The following is a 20,276-nucleotide window of genomic DNA, read 5'->3' as shown; positions in this document are numbered from 1 at the left end:
TGCATCTTAATGACTTTTTCTGGAAAAATGATGATTTAATTAAAACATATTATCTATGTATGGATTATTTTCATAGTTTAACCCATTTATACGACTTAAGTTCAAAACCATGCTCAGAATGTGTTTACTTAGGCCAGTTTGATGGCGCTCACGTTAATGGATAACCTTACAAATCACCTGGCTTAAAGCCGCCGCCGACCCATGGACTATGCATTACAAGGACTGTGCTTTACTCTAATGTGAATCTCTTAAATAATTACAGAAAGAAATCAGGGCATAAATGTTTAGCACTTTTCGTATGACCGAAAGTGATCAAAATTTGAATCTATATATTAATTGTATATTTTAAGGAGAAAACGTCCCAACGGATGTTCTACAAAATCTGCGGAATATCACAAATTAAATTACTCTCCATCAATAAATCTAGAAAGGGCTCTTAGCGCATGTACTAAAGTTGGTTTGTATCGAACTTTCTCCGGTTTGCTCCACCCATAAACATAGACGTATCCATGGTTAAGAAAACTGTCTCTATGCAGAGTAAAACACAAATAAATAAATAAATAAATAAATAGACCAGACTGGACATGAGATTGCATCAGAAGTGGTCACCTGACACTTTTACATACACTCAAAACATTAATCTGTTAATTATAATAAAAAGTCTGTTGTCTGAGTGATGCTAGAATGTATTCTGTATTATACCTTTAAATATAACACACATATTCTGTTAATTCAACATAAAGATTCTATTAGACTAACAGGATAATATGTTGAATATGAGACAGCATTATATTTTAATAATAGAATACACTCTAGTATCACTCAACAGACTTTCTGTTAAAATTAACAGATTTTATTTTTCACTGTATGTGGACTTTTACAAACAAAACCGGGAATATTAAATCCGCGTATAAAATGTACTCAAATGTCAGTCGATAGAATATTCTTCTTTATCTAGATTTTACCCTTAGGAGGTATATTTATAGTGTGCTTCCACGAGGAGCATAATTGTAATTGAGGACTGCATGAATGGTGAAATATGTGTCTAAACTAAGTTTTATTTAATAAAAAAGCTTCAAAAAGGGTTTAATTACGGCAAGACTAGACATAGCGTTAGATGTGATTACTTTTCAATATATATATATATATATATATATATATATATATATATATATATATATATATATATATATATATATATATATATATATATTTGTAGTCTATCTGACAAGAAGCATAATTATAAATGAGAACCATTTATAGATGAGAACAGTTTCGGCATAGAATTTGATAGAATTTGATTTTATTTGACTGGTGTTTTATTGCCAGACCTTCACACGTCCGACCGGAGTGGAAGCTAGTGTGAACTGGACTCCCGCGGCCCAGATTGACGTTCATTGCAGAAAGTATCAAACGGGGCAGCCCCAACTGCATGACGTCCGTTGTAGAAGGTACAACAGGTGTCGCGGGTTATACATTTGTTGCCCGCGTGGAGTTTACCACACACTGGATCACATGATTGGTTTACGAATGATTTGGACAGCTGTTGTACTCACTCATTCTCTACCGTTTTATGTAAAACTTAAATCCTAACACCAGTTCACTTACAAGCCAGTCGCAGATTAAATTGATGGAGTCAGTATACAACAGCCCTGTGCAGGTCGCGGAATTTAGCCCGTTTCTAGGCAATTTAGAGAATGAATGTTATCAGAAGTTTTGGATTACTGTACTTGTATATACAGAAGAGGGACAGAAGCATTGCATGTTGAATGCATTATGAAAGATCGAGCCTAACTGATAGCCTGATTTGCTGTACCTGGGACTATATACAATATACAATACACCCGGGCTATACAAGGGTTATTTGCCCTTGGATTTTTCGGAAGAACCACTGACTGCGGACAGTTTTACCTGATGTATATTAACCTGTATAGGTAAGATTCAGATTATGCAGTGAAACATTATGTTACATGAACACATCGTCTTCACGGAAGGCTAAGTTCATTCAAAGTGAGTACCAGTTTCAGTTTTTGAAATATTTCCACCTTATTTCTGACATGGCTTGCCGAACTCGTTGAAAAAGTTTCCGGACAAGGTATACACGAATGCCACTACTAAAAGGTAAGAGGGTTGGGATATGAAGCACATACATGCATATATAATAAGCCTATATAGTTCTCGACTGCAAATAGTAATTTTATTGCAGTCCCTTGGAAGCATAGATTAGCAGATGTCTAATGTATTATCGTATTATCAGTTGATTAATTAATATCATTGTTAAGATGATGAAATGTGTATTACATTATGTCGGATTTTTATTATGCAGTTTGTAACAAATGGAATTATCCATGCATGTGAAGATATTGATGTGGTTTTATATGAAGCTCACGGTGTTATGCTCTATGCACTGTTGCCGTGGCCATACGGAAGCGAGAGTTTCCTGTCCTGTGAACGTATAGGAAGACGATTTTAGTGCGGAGGATTGGGGAGATTTTGAAGCTCAGGTTGATTCATACAAAAGACTGAAAAAGGGAATTTGTTGCTGCCTGGATTGGCACTCAACACTGATAGGTCAGAGATTAGAACAGGGCAACAGGAATGGTTGACCCGGTGTCAGCTCGCCCTGCCACAAGAGGACACAGTATATGTATACACACCTGATGACTCCTCGTTGTCATTTGACTTAAAAATTGTACGACATAAAAACCCAAGTATATATACATATTAACCCAACTGTACAGTCAGCTTGCCCGTGGATGTATACCGTTAATATACCGTTACTTCGTATCCACTTTGACTGCGTGAGTGGCCGAAACATTTTTAGTTTTACAATATTTTCCGCTGCAAACGATCGATGAAAAACGGAATTGATTTTCACATTTTAGAGGCTTTCATGTGTTAACCACATGGCCATGGGCAAAGCGTATTAGCTGGGGGTGATGGAGATCAATCTAATATCAACACCTGATTGTCTGCCCCAGGATACTTGTATATATTACACAGCTGTTGCAGCATGGGTGTACCATGTTCATATTGTACATTTAGAGTGCCAGCTATATTAATTGTATTCTGCGGTAGTCTTCATGAACAGTACTCAGGGAATAGTGCTTATTTTGTGTTATTTACAGTTGATTTCAGCGAGATATTTTCAGCTGTGGCGCCTAGCCCTATCGGTGGACGGCAATGTGTTTGTTATAGTTGTTTGAGATGATGTACATTTTTACTCTTGATCGTTGAATGCATTTTTTAAATGCTGGTGAGTGTGTTTTGAATTGAGTGAATTTTTCATGTTTTTGACACCAGGGTGTTGCACGATGTAATATAATGGCTGTAGTCTGATCAAGGGCATTGGAATTGAAAGTGACAAGTTTGGGATCCCAGTTGACAATATTTTCATGTTTTTGTGTTATTTGCCAATGTGGAAATGGTGAATTTGACAGCTTTGAGAATCAACCAGTTACCCAAATTATTCAGAAGAAATCTCGCACAGTGCTGGGGCACGTACTGATTGGCTAATACTGCTTAACAGACATTATACTTGTAGTTTGCTGATACACTATAAATTTCTGTACTGTTTTTGCACCTAGTTAAAATATATCAGAATTTCAACTGTGATGCTCAGAACGGAAAATATTTTGCCCGTGGCGACTGACCTCCTCCTGAGAGGTAATCTTGCCGACGAAATGACACGTGTCTTCACTCGCAGTGGGTAGAAAATGATGTTTTATCCACCTTCCATTCAATCTGGTGATACGAATCTATTTGGTGCAGTGTTACATGAATTTTACTGCCAAGAAGCTATATCGATTACCCTTAAACAGTTGAGCTGTGAAGAACATTGAACATCATGTTAGGGTTTAACACATTTTCTTGCACATTCGCCGTTGGATGCAAATATGGGATTTGTGAAGTTGATATATTCATTGATTTGATTGGTGTTTTGCGCCGTAGGCTACCCCAAAATATTTATCCTATACAACGGCGCCCAACATTATGGTGCGAGAAATGTAAAGTTGAGGTAACTGCAACGAGATAATCAGCCAGTTCTTTTGAAAAATTTGTTTTTCAGAAGCGTTTTAGCATCCCAAAAGGCAGCGTCTTTTACAACAATCGTGAAGGTTTTTTTTATTCGCGTAAACGGTTAAATATAGGCGTAGATTGCTGATTGTTTGATATATATTCTCTCTCTTTCTTTCAGGTGTCAAATTGAATTGACCTCTTGTGAGACTTGCACCGTCGCCAGGGTGTCACGTAATGACAGCTATTCAGGTAAGCAATTCCGCCCTCTACTCGAGGTATTCCCCGCGCTAAGAAATCCCGTAAGGTGCGCGGGTGTCTCGGCAACAGCTGCGTTGTTGTTGTGACAGCCCTCCATACATGTAGTGTCATTCAATGTAAATCTTTTGTTAACGCATACTCCTTACTTCTCACTTCTATCGCTTTACATCACTGCCACCAATAGACAAGCTTGACCTTTGCTTGACACACGTAGGCTTGTTTATACTTAGCCTCATCACCGGTGTCCTTGCGCTGAACTATTTGATCAACATTCATGAATAAGATTGTTTCAGGTGTTGGCTGGAATCGTGTTGTACACATTTTAGACAAATTGAATACCTGTGTATAAAGAAAAATTAGAAACACATGTTAAGACGCAGTTTTTGTGTTTTCCGACATCACTTCCTGCCTCATCACTGTGACCCTAGTGACATGGGCGTTGTTCAAGTTTGTTTGTTTGTTTGATTGGTGTTTTACGCCGTACTTAAGAATATTTCACTTATACGACGGCGGCCAGCATTATGGTGGGTGGAAACCGGGCAGAACCCGGGGGAAACCCACGACCATCCGCAGGTAGCTGACAGACCTTCCCACATACGGCCGGAGAGAAAGCCAGCATGAGCTGGACTTGAACTTGGTGAGAGACTCCTGGGACATTACGCTGCGCTAGCGCGTGCGTTGTTCAAGATGTCTCTAGAAATTTTTGCGAGAGGTGACAGTGATGTAAAGCGAACGTAGAGAGCAACGCATGCTCTGTCAAGAGCGTGTTACTAACGTAGCATATGTCGAAACGACATATACTCCAAGAACATCCAGCTTATCATAGACATTCAGAATTATGATATTTATTTATTTATTTGATTGGTGTTTTACGCCTTACTCAAGAATATTTCACTCATACGACGGCGGCCAGCATTACGGTAGGCTGAAACCGGGCAGAGCCCGGAGGAAACCCACGACCATCCGCAGGTTGCAGAATTATGATATAGTGCCATATCTGTTGTTATTCGTGATTCATTTTCATGAATATTTATGTATTCTTTTTATGTATTGATTTATTTATTTGATTGGTGTTTGACGCCGTACTCGGGAATATTTCACGTATACGACGGCGGACAGCATTGCGGTGTGAGGAAACCCACGACCATCCGCAGGTTGCAGAATTATGATATAGTGTCATATCTGTTGTTATTCGGGATTCACTTTCATCTAGCCACACAGTCTATGTTGAAACGCAGGGGATAACCTTCATTGAAACAAAAGGCCCTTGATTTGGCAAAATGTTTAACATTAGAGAAAAAAGAGATATTGTTCACCAAGTTTAAAAAACAGCCAAATTACACCTGTTTAAAGGGATTACAAGTGTGGTATTTTTGGGGTGAAAAATTTTATTGAAAGAAAACATACATGATCTGTTGAGAAGATTTCATAAAATAATCATAAGTAATTACGGTGTTTATTAGACCACCAAACAGTGTCTCTTTATCTCTAACGGTAAATCTTTCGCCAAATCAAATGCTTTTGGCTACAATGTACATCATCATATTCTTTGTAAAAAAAATTATTTTCTGTTTCAACCGATTAACTTACTATTCTAATTTTACAGCTTGACAAGGTGCCTTGCCAGCAAGTATACATGGCAAACATCCGAAAAATGAAGTTAGCAAGATAGCTTTTTTCAGTGCGCATGACCGAGATTTCTTCGCTGTGGAACAAACAAGTCCATGTGGCTAGGTTAAAGCACGTTTCAGCACGTTTCGTGCATTTTATGAAAGTCTTCGTGACAGAAAAGTCATTAAATTGGCTTAATCATTGTTTCAAGTCCAAATCAGACAAAATAAGCACACAAATTAGACCTGGGCTGACAATTTGGCTTGTAGCGTAGGCATTTATGACAATGTGCTTTTGTTTATTCCACGTATTACCAGAATTGCTCATGCAGATTGATGCACGAACTAAAACAGCTATCTGGCTTATTTCATATTTATTTATATATTTGATTGTACGCCGTACTCAAGAAATATTTCGCTTATACGATGGCAGGGCCAGCATTATGGTGGGGGGAAACCGGGGACAGCCCTGAAATAACCCACGACCATCCGTAGGTTGCTGGGAGACCTTCCCACGTACGGCTGCATGGCACTAATAAGTCGCCATATATAATAATGCCGGATTTGATTGGTTACGTCATGTGACCATTTTCCAACCATCACAATACCGTTGCTGTTCTGGTTTTGTGCTCTTATGTCTAATTATTTTATTCTTGCTCTATTTGTATAAACAAAACTCTCAAGGTGTACTTGGCCTTTAACAGGATGGTCCGGGGGTTGGGGACGAGGGTTTCTCCTCCCGGCTGGGTCTCATCCTATCTTGTATGGGCTGTATGGTAGGGACAGGAAACATCTGGAGGTTCCCAGAATCGTAGCAGAGAACAGTGATGGGAAGGGTAAGCATGCTTGTTTCTCTATTTACTTCCCCACTTCGGTGGCATAATGTCAGAGCGTCCGCCTCGAGGTCGATTTGACCTGAGATCAAACCCTGGTCTGGTTTAAACTTTAAACGTATTGCTGCATGGCTTGGCTCTCATCACTAAGAGGTTAGAGTAGGGAAACATGACTGGTGGACCTGGTGTCATAATAATGTGACTTAGAGACGTATCACTTGCCCGAGTGTCACAGTCACGCCAATGCTGTCTCTGTGAGTTCAAGTCCAGCTCATGCTGGCTTCCTCTCTGGTCTTTTGTGTGAAGGTCTGCCAGCAACCTGCTGGCCGCCATCGTCGTATGAGTGAAATATTCATGAGGACGGCGTAAAACAGCAATGAAATAAATAAATAAACTATGTGGGTGAACTGTTGTAGCGTTATTTTCTGGGTACAGTCCAGTTATAAAAGTCTTGTGACACACAATTTTGTGTCTTGATTTGATTTATTTATTTATTTATTTATTTATTTCTTTGATTGGTGTTTTACGCCGTACTCAAGAATATTTTCACTTATACGACCGGCGTCAGCATTATGGTGGGTGGAAACCGGGCAGAGCCCGGGGAAACCCACGACCATCCGCAGGTTGTTGACAAACCTTCCCACGTACGGCCGGAGAGGAAGCCAGCATGAGCTGGACTTGACTCACAGCGACCGCATTGGTGAGAGGCTCCTGGGTCATTACGCTGCGTTAGCGCACTAACCGACTGAGCCACAAAGGCCCCTCTTGATTGGAAGGAAACATTTTGTTCTGTTCTGTTCGTAAAGGATTTATCCATAATGTAGTTGTGAACAAGAAAAAGGGTCGATGTGAGGTCCACATTCTGCGAGGCAGACGCATTTCAAAATTGCACCTCACGAGAAAGGAGATCATCAGCCCCAAAACAACAACAACAACAACATTGCTGCCTTCCCGTAGAGCTGTAGACAAAAGTTAAAACTGCAATTTTTGGAGAGAGAATTATAAGGCGAAATAGGGTTGTTACTAGGTGTATTCAATTAATTGTTATACAACATTGCTAACTTATGTACTCGCAGCGAATTATATGGTCTGAGGCTCATTTCAGCCAATAAAAATTCCTACTGATATTTTACACAGGCTGTCTCGTATTCCTACTTGTATGGTTACTTTTCCTTCTCTTCTGGTCAATACCAATGCTGCTTATCGAGTACGCGATTGGTCGATTTACTGGGAAAGCTGTTGTCCAATCATTTTCGTCAGTTTCTCGGAGACACGGCGATCTGGATGGGAGGATGGGTTACGTTCATCCCTATCGTAATGGGGTAAGTTCCGAAGCAAAAACTTCCATTTTAATTTATGTATCTATTTTATTTCGAGTTTTACGCCATACTGAAGAATATTTCACCTTCATCAGCGGCCAGTATTATGGTTCGAGGATACCGGACGGAGACAGGACGAAACCCACGACCATCTGCCGGTTTTTGCCAGGCATTCCCACATATGTTCGGAGAGGAAGCCAGTTTGATTGCTCCTGCGTCATTGTTCTGTAGTAGGACGCTAACAACTAGGCGACGTACGCCGCACTTTTATTTTAACGGCGTGGCCTCCGTGGCTCAGTTGGTTAGCGGTCGCTTTGAGTTCACGTCCCGCTCATGCTGGCTTCCTTTCCCGCCGTAAGTGGGAAGATCTGTCAGCAACCTGCGGATGGTCGTGGGTTTCCCTCCAGGGCCCTGGTCGGTTTTCTCCCACCATAAGGCTGGCCTCCGTCGTATAAGTGAAATATTCTTTAGTACGACATAAAACACCAATTAAATAAATAAATATTTTAACGGCAGAGATCTAACAGTATTGCAGTTGTTTAGGATTTACATTTTCTGGGTATACGGCACATAATCTAGTGCTGATAGTTGGCTGAGATAACTCTGGGATTCGAACCAGCGACCTCAGTCAGACACACGATCGCCAATAAAACATGTCAACCGTCTAGACCATTAGACCAACAGACCTCTGGTTTGAAACTCGGTCAGCCAATTATCAGCCCTATAATCTCTGCCATATCCTGAGCAAATCTCAGCTGACCATAATCGAAGGTAAATCTGGAGACACACTGTGTTTTTTGTTGGATCAGTAGGTCTAAATCAGTTTAGAATGTCGTGAGTTCAAACCGAGGTCTGGCTGTCTCTTTTGTTGCCACTCTTAATGAAGGAGGAGGCTTGTCTGCACCTAACACTAAACGACAGCTCCTTCTTGGTTTCTCTTGGGGTTGTTTTCTCTATACATCCATCCTACAACTGAAACGTTTTTGACTCCGGTTAAAATAACCAGTCAAAAGTAAATGGACAGTTACATTGTGTTTTTTTTTTCGTTCAGATGCTGGTACTCTGTCGTCCTGGGCTGGTGTTTTTATTATGCCTTTCATTGTATGACCACACCATTACCTACTAACCAGACTGAAAGCAAGAGGATTTTCGACGCTTTTGCCGTAGTAAGTATTTGTTATCTAATGGCACCCCAACATTCACATGCTATACCTTTCAGTAACATATATACGGTTTATTGAAAATTGTAAATTTGTTATAGCAGACTTTTTAAATTTATTTCATTCTCTATTGACAAAGTTCATACGGCTTCCTCTCCGGCCGTACGAGGGTAAGGTCTGTGAGAATCTGCATATGATTGTGGGTTTCCCCCGCGCTCTGCACGGTTTCCTCCAACCATAATGTTGGCCGCCGTCGAATAAGTGAAATATTCTTGGGTATGGCGCAAATCACCAATCAAAGAAATAAGTAAATGAATACTGACAGAGTTTGATAGTGCTGACTTACTTTCTTCCCGTTCTCATCGCTTCATTGTCTGTTGTATTAAGCGGAAAGTATCTGACTCAGTTTTTGTGTTTCTGCGCTTCAGGAATCCAGCTGGTCAGTGTTGACTTGCTTCCTTTCCGTTTTCATCGCCTCTCTGTCCGTTACATAAAACGGAAAATATTTGTCTCAGTTTTGTGTTATTGCGTTTTTTCAGGAATCCAACTGGCCAGTGTTGACTCACTTTATTTCCGTTCTCATCGCTTCGCTCTCCGTTATCAAAGGTGGGAGGACGATAGAGAAGGTGAACATGGTGACTGTACCTGTCTTTCTCGTTCTCATCATCTTTACGTTTATCTGGGCAGTATCCAGGACATACGCCGACCACGGATTACGTTTTTTCTTCACGCCTAACTGGGGTACGTGCAGTTTTAAATGGAAATGCTAAAAGAATGCCTTGCTTAGCATACCTTTATTAACAATACGAAATGGATATGACAAGGTGAATAATAATTATTAGAATGATATAAAAATGACAACTGCATGCATGGCATTTCAGTATCCGAAACAGGTCTTTGGGAGTATGGCTTTGAGTACCATTTTGGTGTATGGGCTGAATTGTAATTTTGACGTGGAGCGAAAGAAGATTAAATTAACTAATTTCATTATTTGATTAATCATTGCTTAACACCGTACGTAAGAAATTTTCACTTATACGACGCGGGTAGGCTTTATGGGTGGGGGGAATCCGGAGTGCTCTTAGCAAACCACCCATTTATTCCATGTATACACTGTGCCTGACAACCCTTTAACTTAAAAATGTTGCCGACCTAGCGAGAGTTGGATTTGAACCTGCAACTTCAATGGTATTATTTTCTATTTTAACAGAATCGCTGGCGGATCCCCGAACTTTTGTTGACGCTTTGGCTCAGAATGCTTTCGATTACGGGTGCCGGATCGGGGTTGATGCTGGCCTATTCTACTTACATGAGCCGAATAACGGGGTGGTGAGGTATGCTACCCTCATCCCAGCCTGTAACAACCTCATCAGGTATGGTTACAACAACAACAACAACAACAACAACTGTGGAGCCTTAAAGCCTAAAGTACATTTGGGGTGGGTTGGAGGGGGTGAGGGGTGGGGCAAGTGGAGGGTGGTCCGTGGCGAGGTGGGAAGCGTTCAGATCAATGACCCATGAGCCAATGAGTTAATTGCAGTGAGTTCAAGTACAGCCCTTGTTGGCTTTCTTTCCGGCCGTATGCGTGGAAAGCCTTCCAGAAACCTGCGGATGGTCGTGAGTTTTCCCCGGGATCTACCAGGTTCCTCCCACCATAATGTTGTATGCAGTGGTGTAAATGAAATATTCTTGAATAGGGCGTAAAACACCATTCAAATAAATGAAATAAATAGGTAAAGTATTCTTGAGGACGGCGTAACCACTAAATAAATAAATATATTGCGCGATATATTAATATCAGTAAATATTATAGCAATCCGCTGAATAAAACACATACATTATTTCCGATGGTCAGACTGGGAACTTATTTTGTGTGAGAGAAACCCAGGTTGAGTTTCCTGTCGGCGTTAACTTTAAAGTGTTGAGTTTCCTTGATATCTGTTATCATAAAATACCGCTTTAATACCGTTTCGTGTGTGCGTTCCACCAGTGAGACAGCGCTAGTAACACGTCTGCAGTGAGACTGGATTGTTACAAAGAAACAACAAGTTTTGTGACGTAAATAATGCTGAAAGTGTCGCAAAACACAAGTTGTAAAGAACTGTAACTATTGGTGCATCAACACTTCTGTTCAGTATACTACAGTCCATTGCGGATTCACTGAACGAAATTTACATGGAAATTCAAAATGTGGCCCTGGGTTTGACCCGAACTCTGTCCGGTTCTTCCCACCATAATGCTGCTCGGCGTCTTATAAGTGAAATATTATTGAGTACGGCGTAAAGCACCAATAAAATAAATAAATAACTAAAGCAAATATAAAATGGCGATCTAGTTGGCATGCTATCATATCACCCATTTGACATGTTCCCGGTTTACATTGTCTAGTTGCGTTAATTTAATTTTTAGATCCATTTCGTAACACTACATTTTCTGTTTTCAATGTTTTCTTTGCCTCCAGCTTAGTCTGTGGGATGTCTATATTCAGCATCGTGTTCTCCGTGCTGAAGACAAGCAGACCGGAAATGAATCAAACCGACATCTTGGACGTCATTCAAGACAGCGGGCCGGCGAGCACCGGGTTGACGTTTATTTGGTAGGGTATCAAGTCTCTACGTTTGCTTTCCATCACTGCCATCACAAGTAAATTTTGTACAGAAATCTTGAACAACGCCGAGGTCACAGGTGTCGCTGTAATGAAGCAGGAAGTGATGTCAGAAAAACTCTCAACATTACTTATACCGGTAATACTTAATGCACATGCATTCTCTTTGTCTAAAGAAACAATATTATTTATGAATTCTGATTAAACAGTTCCGAACAAGGACACTAGAGGTGAGGATAAGCGTAAACAAGCCTAAATGTGTCACACAGGCTTCAAAGGTCAACCTTATCTAGTGATGGCGCTGATGTAAAGCGAGTGTAGAGCATATATGTTTGTTTGAATAATCATCCTTGGCGCAGATGTCTAAGATGTATAGACAAAAAACAATCTCGGCCTTTAATTTATTCATTTGACCGTTGTTTGACGTTACACCTAAGAATTATTCATTCATGCGATAGCTGCAAGTTTCATATAATAAAAGACCATAGCATTGCAAAATGATCACATGTAAGCATTAAACACGGCCTCCTGCCAATTTGCCTCAGTTAAGGTTCTATTTTAACTGTGTACATATTTACACATATGAGAGTTGCAAGGTGTAAGCTCCCTGACACCATAGCTTAAGCCGAGGGTAGCAAAACAATTACAGTGATGATAGGTGTAAACTGTTGTCGTCACTCGTCTTGAATTACTCAAAACGCTGACATCGCATCTAACGCACAGTTCTTGTTATTTCTCATTTTGTTTTAGGTTGCCAGTGCTCTTTTCATCTGTCGGCTCTATAGGAAGATGTTTGGCTGTGATATACTTTCTGTGCTTGTCCCTCGCCGGTATAACAAGCATGATCGCTTATTTTGAAATAGCAGCCCAGACCTTGAGAAATCTAGGAGGTATTGATTTTATTTATATCTATTTGAAGAAAGGGTTAAAGTTGATAGATTAGCTTCATTCTTTAATAGTATGATATTTATACAAGGATTATTTATGCTTAGAACTTTAATGAAGCATAGTTTTGTTGAAAATGTGTAATAATTAATAATTGTTTATAATTAGTCATTTTTCGTGTCCTCTTTTTATTCTCAGTTCCACGGTATATTGGAGTTCCATTGTGTTTCTTTGCGATATTCGCTGGCGGACTGCCTTCTGCACTTTCCGTATTAGTTTTGACCAATCAGGACTTTGTATGGGCGTTTGCCCTGGTGATCAGCGGACTGATGCTTCAGCTTCTTGTCATCAAATACGGTTCGTCCAAATTCCGAAGCGTCGTCGTAAACGACTACAGCACATCGGACTGGTATCTGCCAAAACTCTGGGAGTGGATTGTCAAGTAAGTAATGGACCGAAACTATCCTATTATAAAGTTATATCCTGCTGTCACCATTAAATCCATGCCAGTCTGATGTTATTACAAGATTGATGGGACGGCAGACGTAGGATCAAACTGGGGTCTGGTCATAATATAGACTTTAAAAATTGTACTTTCTGCTGCTTCCACTGAAGCTCAGCACTGCAAGCATAGAACAATGATACAGGATTGGTTGACTAGGTGTCAGTTTCATGTGACTGGGTGGGGTGTCAGATCTGGTGTCGTCAGCATGATACTTCAGCGGCGTCTGGACTTAGTCGGTATGAACTTGATCTGCCTTGAGAGGACAGACACAAACACATAATGACTACATACATATATGCCAAGATCATTTCTTTCTTGGGTCATTTGTGACAATAAATGGCCGACACCTTGTGTGGCTGTTTGCGAAATCTAATGTTTGTGTTTTTTACCCAGGGTACTGAAATTTCCTCCACCCATAAAACTGACCCCAACGGATATTTGTATTTATTTATTTATTTATTTATGTGATTGGTGTTTTACGCCGTACTCAAGAATATTTCACATACGACGGCGGCCAGCATTATGGTGGGAGGAAATCAGGCACAGCCCAGGGGAAACCCACGACCATCAGCAGCTTGCTGGAAGACCTTCTCACATACGGGCGGAGAGGAAGCCAGCATGAGCTGGACTTGAACTCACAGCGGCCGCATTGTTGAGAGACTCCTCGGTCATTACGCTGCGCTAGCGCGCTAACCAACTGAGCCACGGAGGCTACTGAACAAAAGCTTGGGTGAACAAGGTTTGCAAGTATTTATATACTTATGTGATAGGTGTTTTACGCCATACTCACCCCTACGTAAAGTGAAAAACCCACTGGGCATAACGTTCAACAACAATGCGATAAATGAATTCCCGGACAGAGACTTTCATTGTTTCTCCTGCTTTTATCGGCCTAATGGCCTAGGCTGGCAACCGACGTTCGACGATTCCTTTTAATGTAGTCTTGCATGGAGACCACATGCTATTCACGAATATGATATTTGTCATAAGTTCGCCAGTCTCACAACCGAAGGTTGGTGGTCTACCCGGGTTTCTTCCACAAATAATACACGGTCTGTAATCCCAAATAATTATCTAACAGGCTTATGTCCAAAACAAGAAACAAAAAAAAGAAAAGAAAAAAAGTTGCGTGGAGATGACTGTCCATAAGCCTGGTCTCGGTGCATTTCGTTACCTATTTCTCCGCGTCTACCATGAACATATACCTTTGAGAGAACAATTTTCTGATAACATTGAAACAATCACCATAACGTTGTTACACTTCATGTAAACGAGGTGAACAAGCTTTGTGCAATGCACTTGATCAATTCAGGCTTGTGATCAACGGCGTTTATTCCGCACAATCTCTAGTCGGGTCTAAGTTGGATTGGCCATAGTCCTCTTGGGTGTTATTTTACGGCTTTGCCCGCAAATCGGCCCACAAATCTGCCATCAAAAACAGCTTTGGTCCGAATTACTTTGGCGGGGAAAAGTTCCACACTAAATGATAACTGTGCATTTAATAACTACTTTGCTTTGTAATGGGGTACATTTTCCCGCGCAATGGCGACTCGGGTCCAAGCTGGATTGATAATTATTCTCTTTCAGTGTTTGAGTAAAACTTTAACAATTGCCCAGAAGTCGTCGACGCAAAGCTAAGACTACAGGTTGGACCTGAATCAGTTTACACGGGACTGGTTCAGTATTTTATAGTATTTTATATATTTATTTGTTTGGGGTTTTACGCTGTACTCAAGAACATTTCACTGATAAGACGGCGGGCAGCATTATGGTGGGTGGGGAAATCGGACAAATTATGGTGGGTGAGGAAACCCACGACCATCCACAGGCTGCTGGAAAACCTTCCCACGTACGGCTGTAGAGCAAGCCAGCAATAGCTGGACTTGAACTCCCAGCGACCGCAAGGCTCCTGGGTCACTCCCCATTCTACACTAATGGTCTTCAACATCCATGTATGGAGTTATTTTTTAAATTATGAACTCACTGAAAATCTCTATTTTGTAGATTTATAGCACCGCTTGAGGCTCTCGCCATTTTAATATGGTGGGCTGTGGATCTCATCATGACAAACGTCAGCGAGGGTATTCCTTGGTACACTTTTAGCACTGAATCCTTCACCGCTACGCTCCTACAGTGGGCGATCCTCCTGGTACTGATGGGCGGGATCAATGTGGGCGTGATTTACTGTCAGGCACGTCAATCACCTCTGGACAAAACGGAGGAAAAGCCTTTGGAGTTGGATGAGGACAGAATAACCCCCGAGGATTACGGTGCAGTGGAAAACACGAACGCGTATGTCAAATCGGAGGACTGACCGTAGCATTACACCGTAAAGGAGTCAAACCGTGCAGTGGACTGGTCTGCCGTTTTCGTTCAGCGTCGTATTTAAAAGAAGTTATTCTAAAGTTAAAGGTCGAGGTCACGAAGTTTTTTGATTTAGTAGATTATAAAAAATAATTTATTCATTTTTGTTCCTAAAAGGTTAACATATCCTTTGTTACCTCAGGGGATCCATGTGATTAATTTTTCCTAACTGATTCTAGGTTTACTAGTCGATTTTCCAATCAGTTCAAAATACAAACACTATACTGAAGATATTACTCTAGTTTATTACTACAGTGTAACTAAAATGTGATGAATATTAATAAAGATCAAAGACGAAAAAAGCGTTGTCATCATGAAACATTTAATTCTCTAGGTGTATTCCTTACAATTCCAAAATAATAACAGACATTTTAATAGACAGGGCTGTGTTAAATGGTAAAGGTGTAACAATGCTAGTAGTATTAGAAAACATCAAATTGTTTTTCTTGAGCAGGGGACATAACTCTCTTTAAGCGTTTTTTTCACAATTAGATATACGGTAGAGTAACTTCCCGTTCACGTCGAATGGGTGTGCATGCATGCTTCATACCGCTTCGAGCCCATGTGTCGCTCTCTACGCCGACTTTTCGCCACTGCCACAACTAAGCAAGCTTAGTCTTTGGAGCCTGTGCGACGCACGTAGGTTTGTTAAGGCTTTTCCTCACCACGCGCGGAACTTTAATCAATATTCAGCTACAAGAATCGTCCAGGTGTTTGTTAGGGAGTATTTTAGATAAAGAGACCACGTGTATATTGTATTATTATTATTACCAAAGGTTGAAACAGAGTTTAAGTGGTTTCTGACATCACTTCCTGTCTCATCACCGTGACATCATTAACCTCGGGGTTATTCAAGATTTCTGTACAAAATTTGCTTGTGGTGGCTGGGATGTAAAGCGAACGTACAGCGCGACGCTTGCGCTGTAAGTAGTATGTGTATGCTTCGGTTTTTACGTCGTACTTAACAATTATTCAGTCATATTACTACGTGATGTCATACCAGGCGAGGCGAGTACTTTGTATGACCTGGTCGGCACCTTATCTTGGGTCTCCCTCCCGATTTCGAGGCTGAGCCTCTAACCATTAGCCACTGAAGCCGTCCACAACGAGTAGGTAGGCCTAAAGGTTGATCAGCTGAAAACACGATATCGTGCTCTTCTTGACCATTTGTACATAATATTTATCCCGGGGTTTTAATAATTTATGCAAGAATGTTCATCTGATATGATGATGGTAAGGTTTGTGAATGAGCTAGTTCCACAAAACGTCATACCATGTACTGCCCTGGCATCCATCCATCTAATAATCCTGTAACAGGAACGGGCAAGAAGTCTCGGCTACAACAACAACATCTCCCTGTTCTTGGTGTTAACAATCGCACATGGCGGATTGCTGAGCTCCGTCTAGTTTTGGCTTGAGAGAATTTTCACTTGTAGAAATACTCTCTCCAAAGAAAAATAAGGCAACATAAGGTACATGTGGGTTGTTGCAAATCAACAGGTAGCCACCAAAATATTTTAGTAGTTTTTTTAACCTAGCTGATCACTTGAACTTTGATAGCTCTTTCTCACAATCATGGTGTAAAACATTCCTATTAAGAGTGAACTGAAGTAAACCACTGACTTTTGACAGGGTCCTAATCCGAGGTTAAGTGGAAATAAATATAAAGATTAAGTACAGAGCCAATGTTCTGACGATGCAGTAGTGACGTAAGGGCCATCACACATGAAATAATGCAGATGGAATGATTTTTTTTTTTTGATTGGTGTTTTACGCCGTACTCAAGAATATTTCACTTATACGACGACGGCCAGCATCATGGTGGGTGGAAACCGGGCACAGCCCGGGGGAAACCCAGATGGAATGAAGTATTGCGTTTACACAAATGATAAGACCATTTTATAGAAAACAAAAAGAAGTTTCTAACATCTGCCTCACTTGTCAATATTGTCTTCAATAGAGCTCCTTGTCCATCGTCAACTAATATCCGTTACGCGTTACTGACTTTCAGACAACGTAGATTTTCCATGTCCTGGACATATTGGAAGGCAAGTCGTCGACAAGACACCGTTCATCCTGAACACTGGCTGTCACAGCGATTGGCTACGCTTCCTACGCGTCATTTATGGCCATCGCGATATCATCCCCGTCTACAACAACACGTGACCAAACGAAATTTGAACTTTCCGCATGCGCAGTTAGGACCCACACAGTGCTCTCTAGTGACAGAGGTGAGTTTCGGTCTCGGCTCAAAAAGCAATTTATGAAATGAAACCAAGTTCGAAAAATCTCCCACTCTTTCATGCCTTAGGACATAATTTTCCTCTACAAAAATCATCAAAAAGTGCTGGGAAGCCCGGTTTTGACGGCGTTCTGCCTGTCATTCTTACAAGTTTATCCTCCTAGACGCGTGAACTTTCAGAACCTAGAGTTGACTTTCTCTCCGGCGGTACGTGGGAAGGTCTTCCAGCAGCCTGCGAGTAGTCGTGCGTTTCCCCCCTGCTCTGCCCGGTTTCCTCCAACCATAATGCTGGCTGCCGTTGTATAAGTGAAATATTGTTGAGTACTGCGTAATACACCAATCAAATAAATACATAAATTTTTGAACCTGGATTGTGGGCTCCCATGGCAGCAGACTGTCAGTGATCTCACCAATCAAGTACACTGTTGAAACAATCGCGCTTCATGTCAGAGTGTTGAGTGTGAGACATAGTAGAGGCGAAAACGAGCTAACCGTATTGCTAATAATGCTTCCGCCGGCGTTAAAGTTTGACACCGTTGTGATATCAGTCTAACTAAAATCATATCCACGTTTATATGTAGGGTAACACCGGCAATGTCTTCTTTAGGTTACACGCGCGCATTGATTTTCTTTACTGTTTATGCTGTAAATTTGTCATCCTCAGCCTTAAAAACATATGACCAATAACTTTCGCTTGGTACCATGTCATACCTCCACTTGCAGCGTGCACTGTTCTCTTTAACACATCAAAAATATACCTAGAACGACCTCCATTTTTTCAGTTGCGGTTGCAGGTGAAGTGAAGTCATAACATTTTATCACCTTGGCAACCTCCTGGGGAGAGGTTAGTACCATTAGGCAAAAAGCTTTCAATTCTATCCAAAAGAGACAGAGTTTTGATATTTCTTAACTAGGCGCAAAACAACAGTACAGAAATTTATAGTGTATCAACAACCAAAATGTCTGTGTGGCAGTATTCTGCAATCAGTGCCACTCCACACTTCAGTTCTGAGGAAAAACCTTGTACCCAACAGCACCATGTGTAATCTATAGATCTGTGAGCATCCAGACCGGAAGTCCCGTCAGGGACCTCTGCCAATCAAGGAATCAGAGTGATTTTGCCATGCCTATAACTGGCCACATGACCAACTAGCATAAGGCAAAGTGTTGTGTCTAATAGTCTACGGAAACGCTTCGTACAAGGAGCAGGGTGTCCCAGAAAAAAGGCTTTTTCATGGATGCTTACAGATATACAGGAGGTAATGTTGAATGACCTGTTCCCACAAGAAACAGACAAAACAAACTTTATATAACTTTCTTGAGCATTCAGAAACTAATGTTAATTGCTTCCTCACAAAATGTATTTACTCAATTGCTGCGCCATACTCTTTACTATTTTCGTAAGGATTTGCCTCAAAGTTGCCGATGAGGTGTTTAAAAATTTAAATAGGGAGTACATACACAGAAATTTTTTTTATTAAATTTTAGAAAAGAGAAAGTAAAAAAAAGAGAGCAGCAGTGATCATTAACAGCATAAGATTGTTGCAATATTCTGAAACTAATATAAGTAAGTTGAAATCGCTTACAGTTTATCTACAATGATATTCAGCCACAGTAACTCAAACACGTTTAATAACAGTAATGGACAGTGGTTAAATTCTAACTGTCTCCAGTTCTACATTTAAAACCTCTTTAATTATCTATAAATGCTAACTGTCAATGTACAATACTGGAGCCGGACTAGAGACTTGTACTACGGAGTGAAGTCTGAGGCGAGTAGAAATTAATTGCTGCGCATAGGGGAACGGCCAACGAATGTTGTGGTTTACAGCGGAGGGAAAGGCATTCCACTAGACATAACAGGAACATGGCTCACAAACCACAAGGCGAACTCTCAAGGACGCGCTCTAGTAAGCAGAGCGTTCCCACCAGAATCATTACTCTTTTGGGTCAAACATTTGCAGAAAAGTCGAGCTCGAACTCTCAAGAACATCAACGCCGCACTCTAGTATGCCGAGTGTTCCCATCCGAATCATTATTTTTTATGGAGCAACCATTTGTAGACAACTGGAGCTCAAGTTCCTGATTGCAAAATCACTTCCATCTCGGGACACATGTAGAGTAATGCGAAATCTAAATTATCTGAAGTACCGTACAGTCATAAGAATTTTCGGTACTACTGGTTCATGTGTCCATTCTTTTGTCTAGAAACACTTTGCTGTTTTTGTAGCTCGTTTTATAATTTTGCAAATCTAAAACACGTCCGGTGGCATATAGCACCCGCAAAATATGTCAAGGAACAGATTCACACTGGCGCCGTTCTGGTCCACTTCCTGACTGTCTAAATAAGGACACTCAGACAGTTTTTTCTGTAATTGCGTGATATTCTCCAGTAAGCCCAGATGAGGTGCACCCACCCAGACAATATTCAAAGCAACAAATTCAGGTGGGAACCGTTCTGAAAGCTGCCCTTCT

At 40.9% G+C, this 20,276-nt stretch overlaps 1 protein-coding gene across 1 annotated transcript; it reads left to right on the top strand.

Moving 5' to 3' along the window:
* Positions 1-4,254: 4,254 nt before the first annotated feature.
* Positions 4,255-15,850, top strand: LOC135463441 (uncharacterized sodium-dependent transporter YocR-like). The gene is given in 14 exon segments (XM_064740700.1): positions 4,255-4,269; positions 6,593-6,692; positions 6,695-6,724; positions 7,859-7,971; positions 7,973-8,043; positions 9,092-9,206; positions 9,740-9,941; positions 10,411-10,466; positions 10,468-10,516; positions 10,519-10,573; positions 11,662-11,796; positions 12,556-12,695; positions 12,889-13,132; positions 15,200-15,850. Coding segments are annotated over 14 exon segments (1,635 nt in total). The 3' UTR covers positions 15,510-15,850.
* The last annotated feature ends 4,426 nt before the right edge of the window (positions 15,851-20,276 follow it).

The sequence above is a fragment of the Liolophura sinensis genome, chromosome 3, assembly GCF_032854445.1.
Source record: "Liolophura sinensis isolate JHLJ2023 chromosome 3, CUHK_Ljap_v2, whole genome shotgun sequence".
In the NCBI taxonomy this organism is placed as follows: Eukaryota; Metazoa; Mollusca; class Polyplacophora; order Chitonida; family Chitonidae; genus Liolophura; species Liolophura sinensis.
Note: the sequence above shows the minus strand (reverse complement) of the source record. Positions and strands in the feature narration are given on the sequence as shown.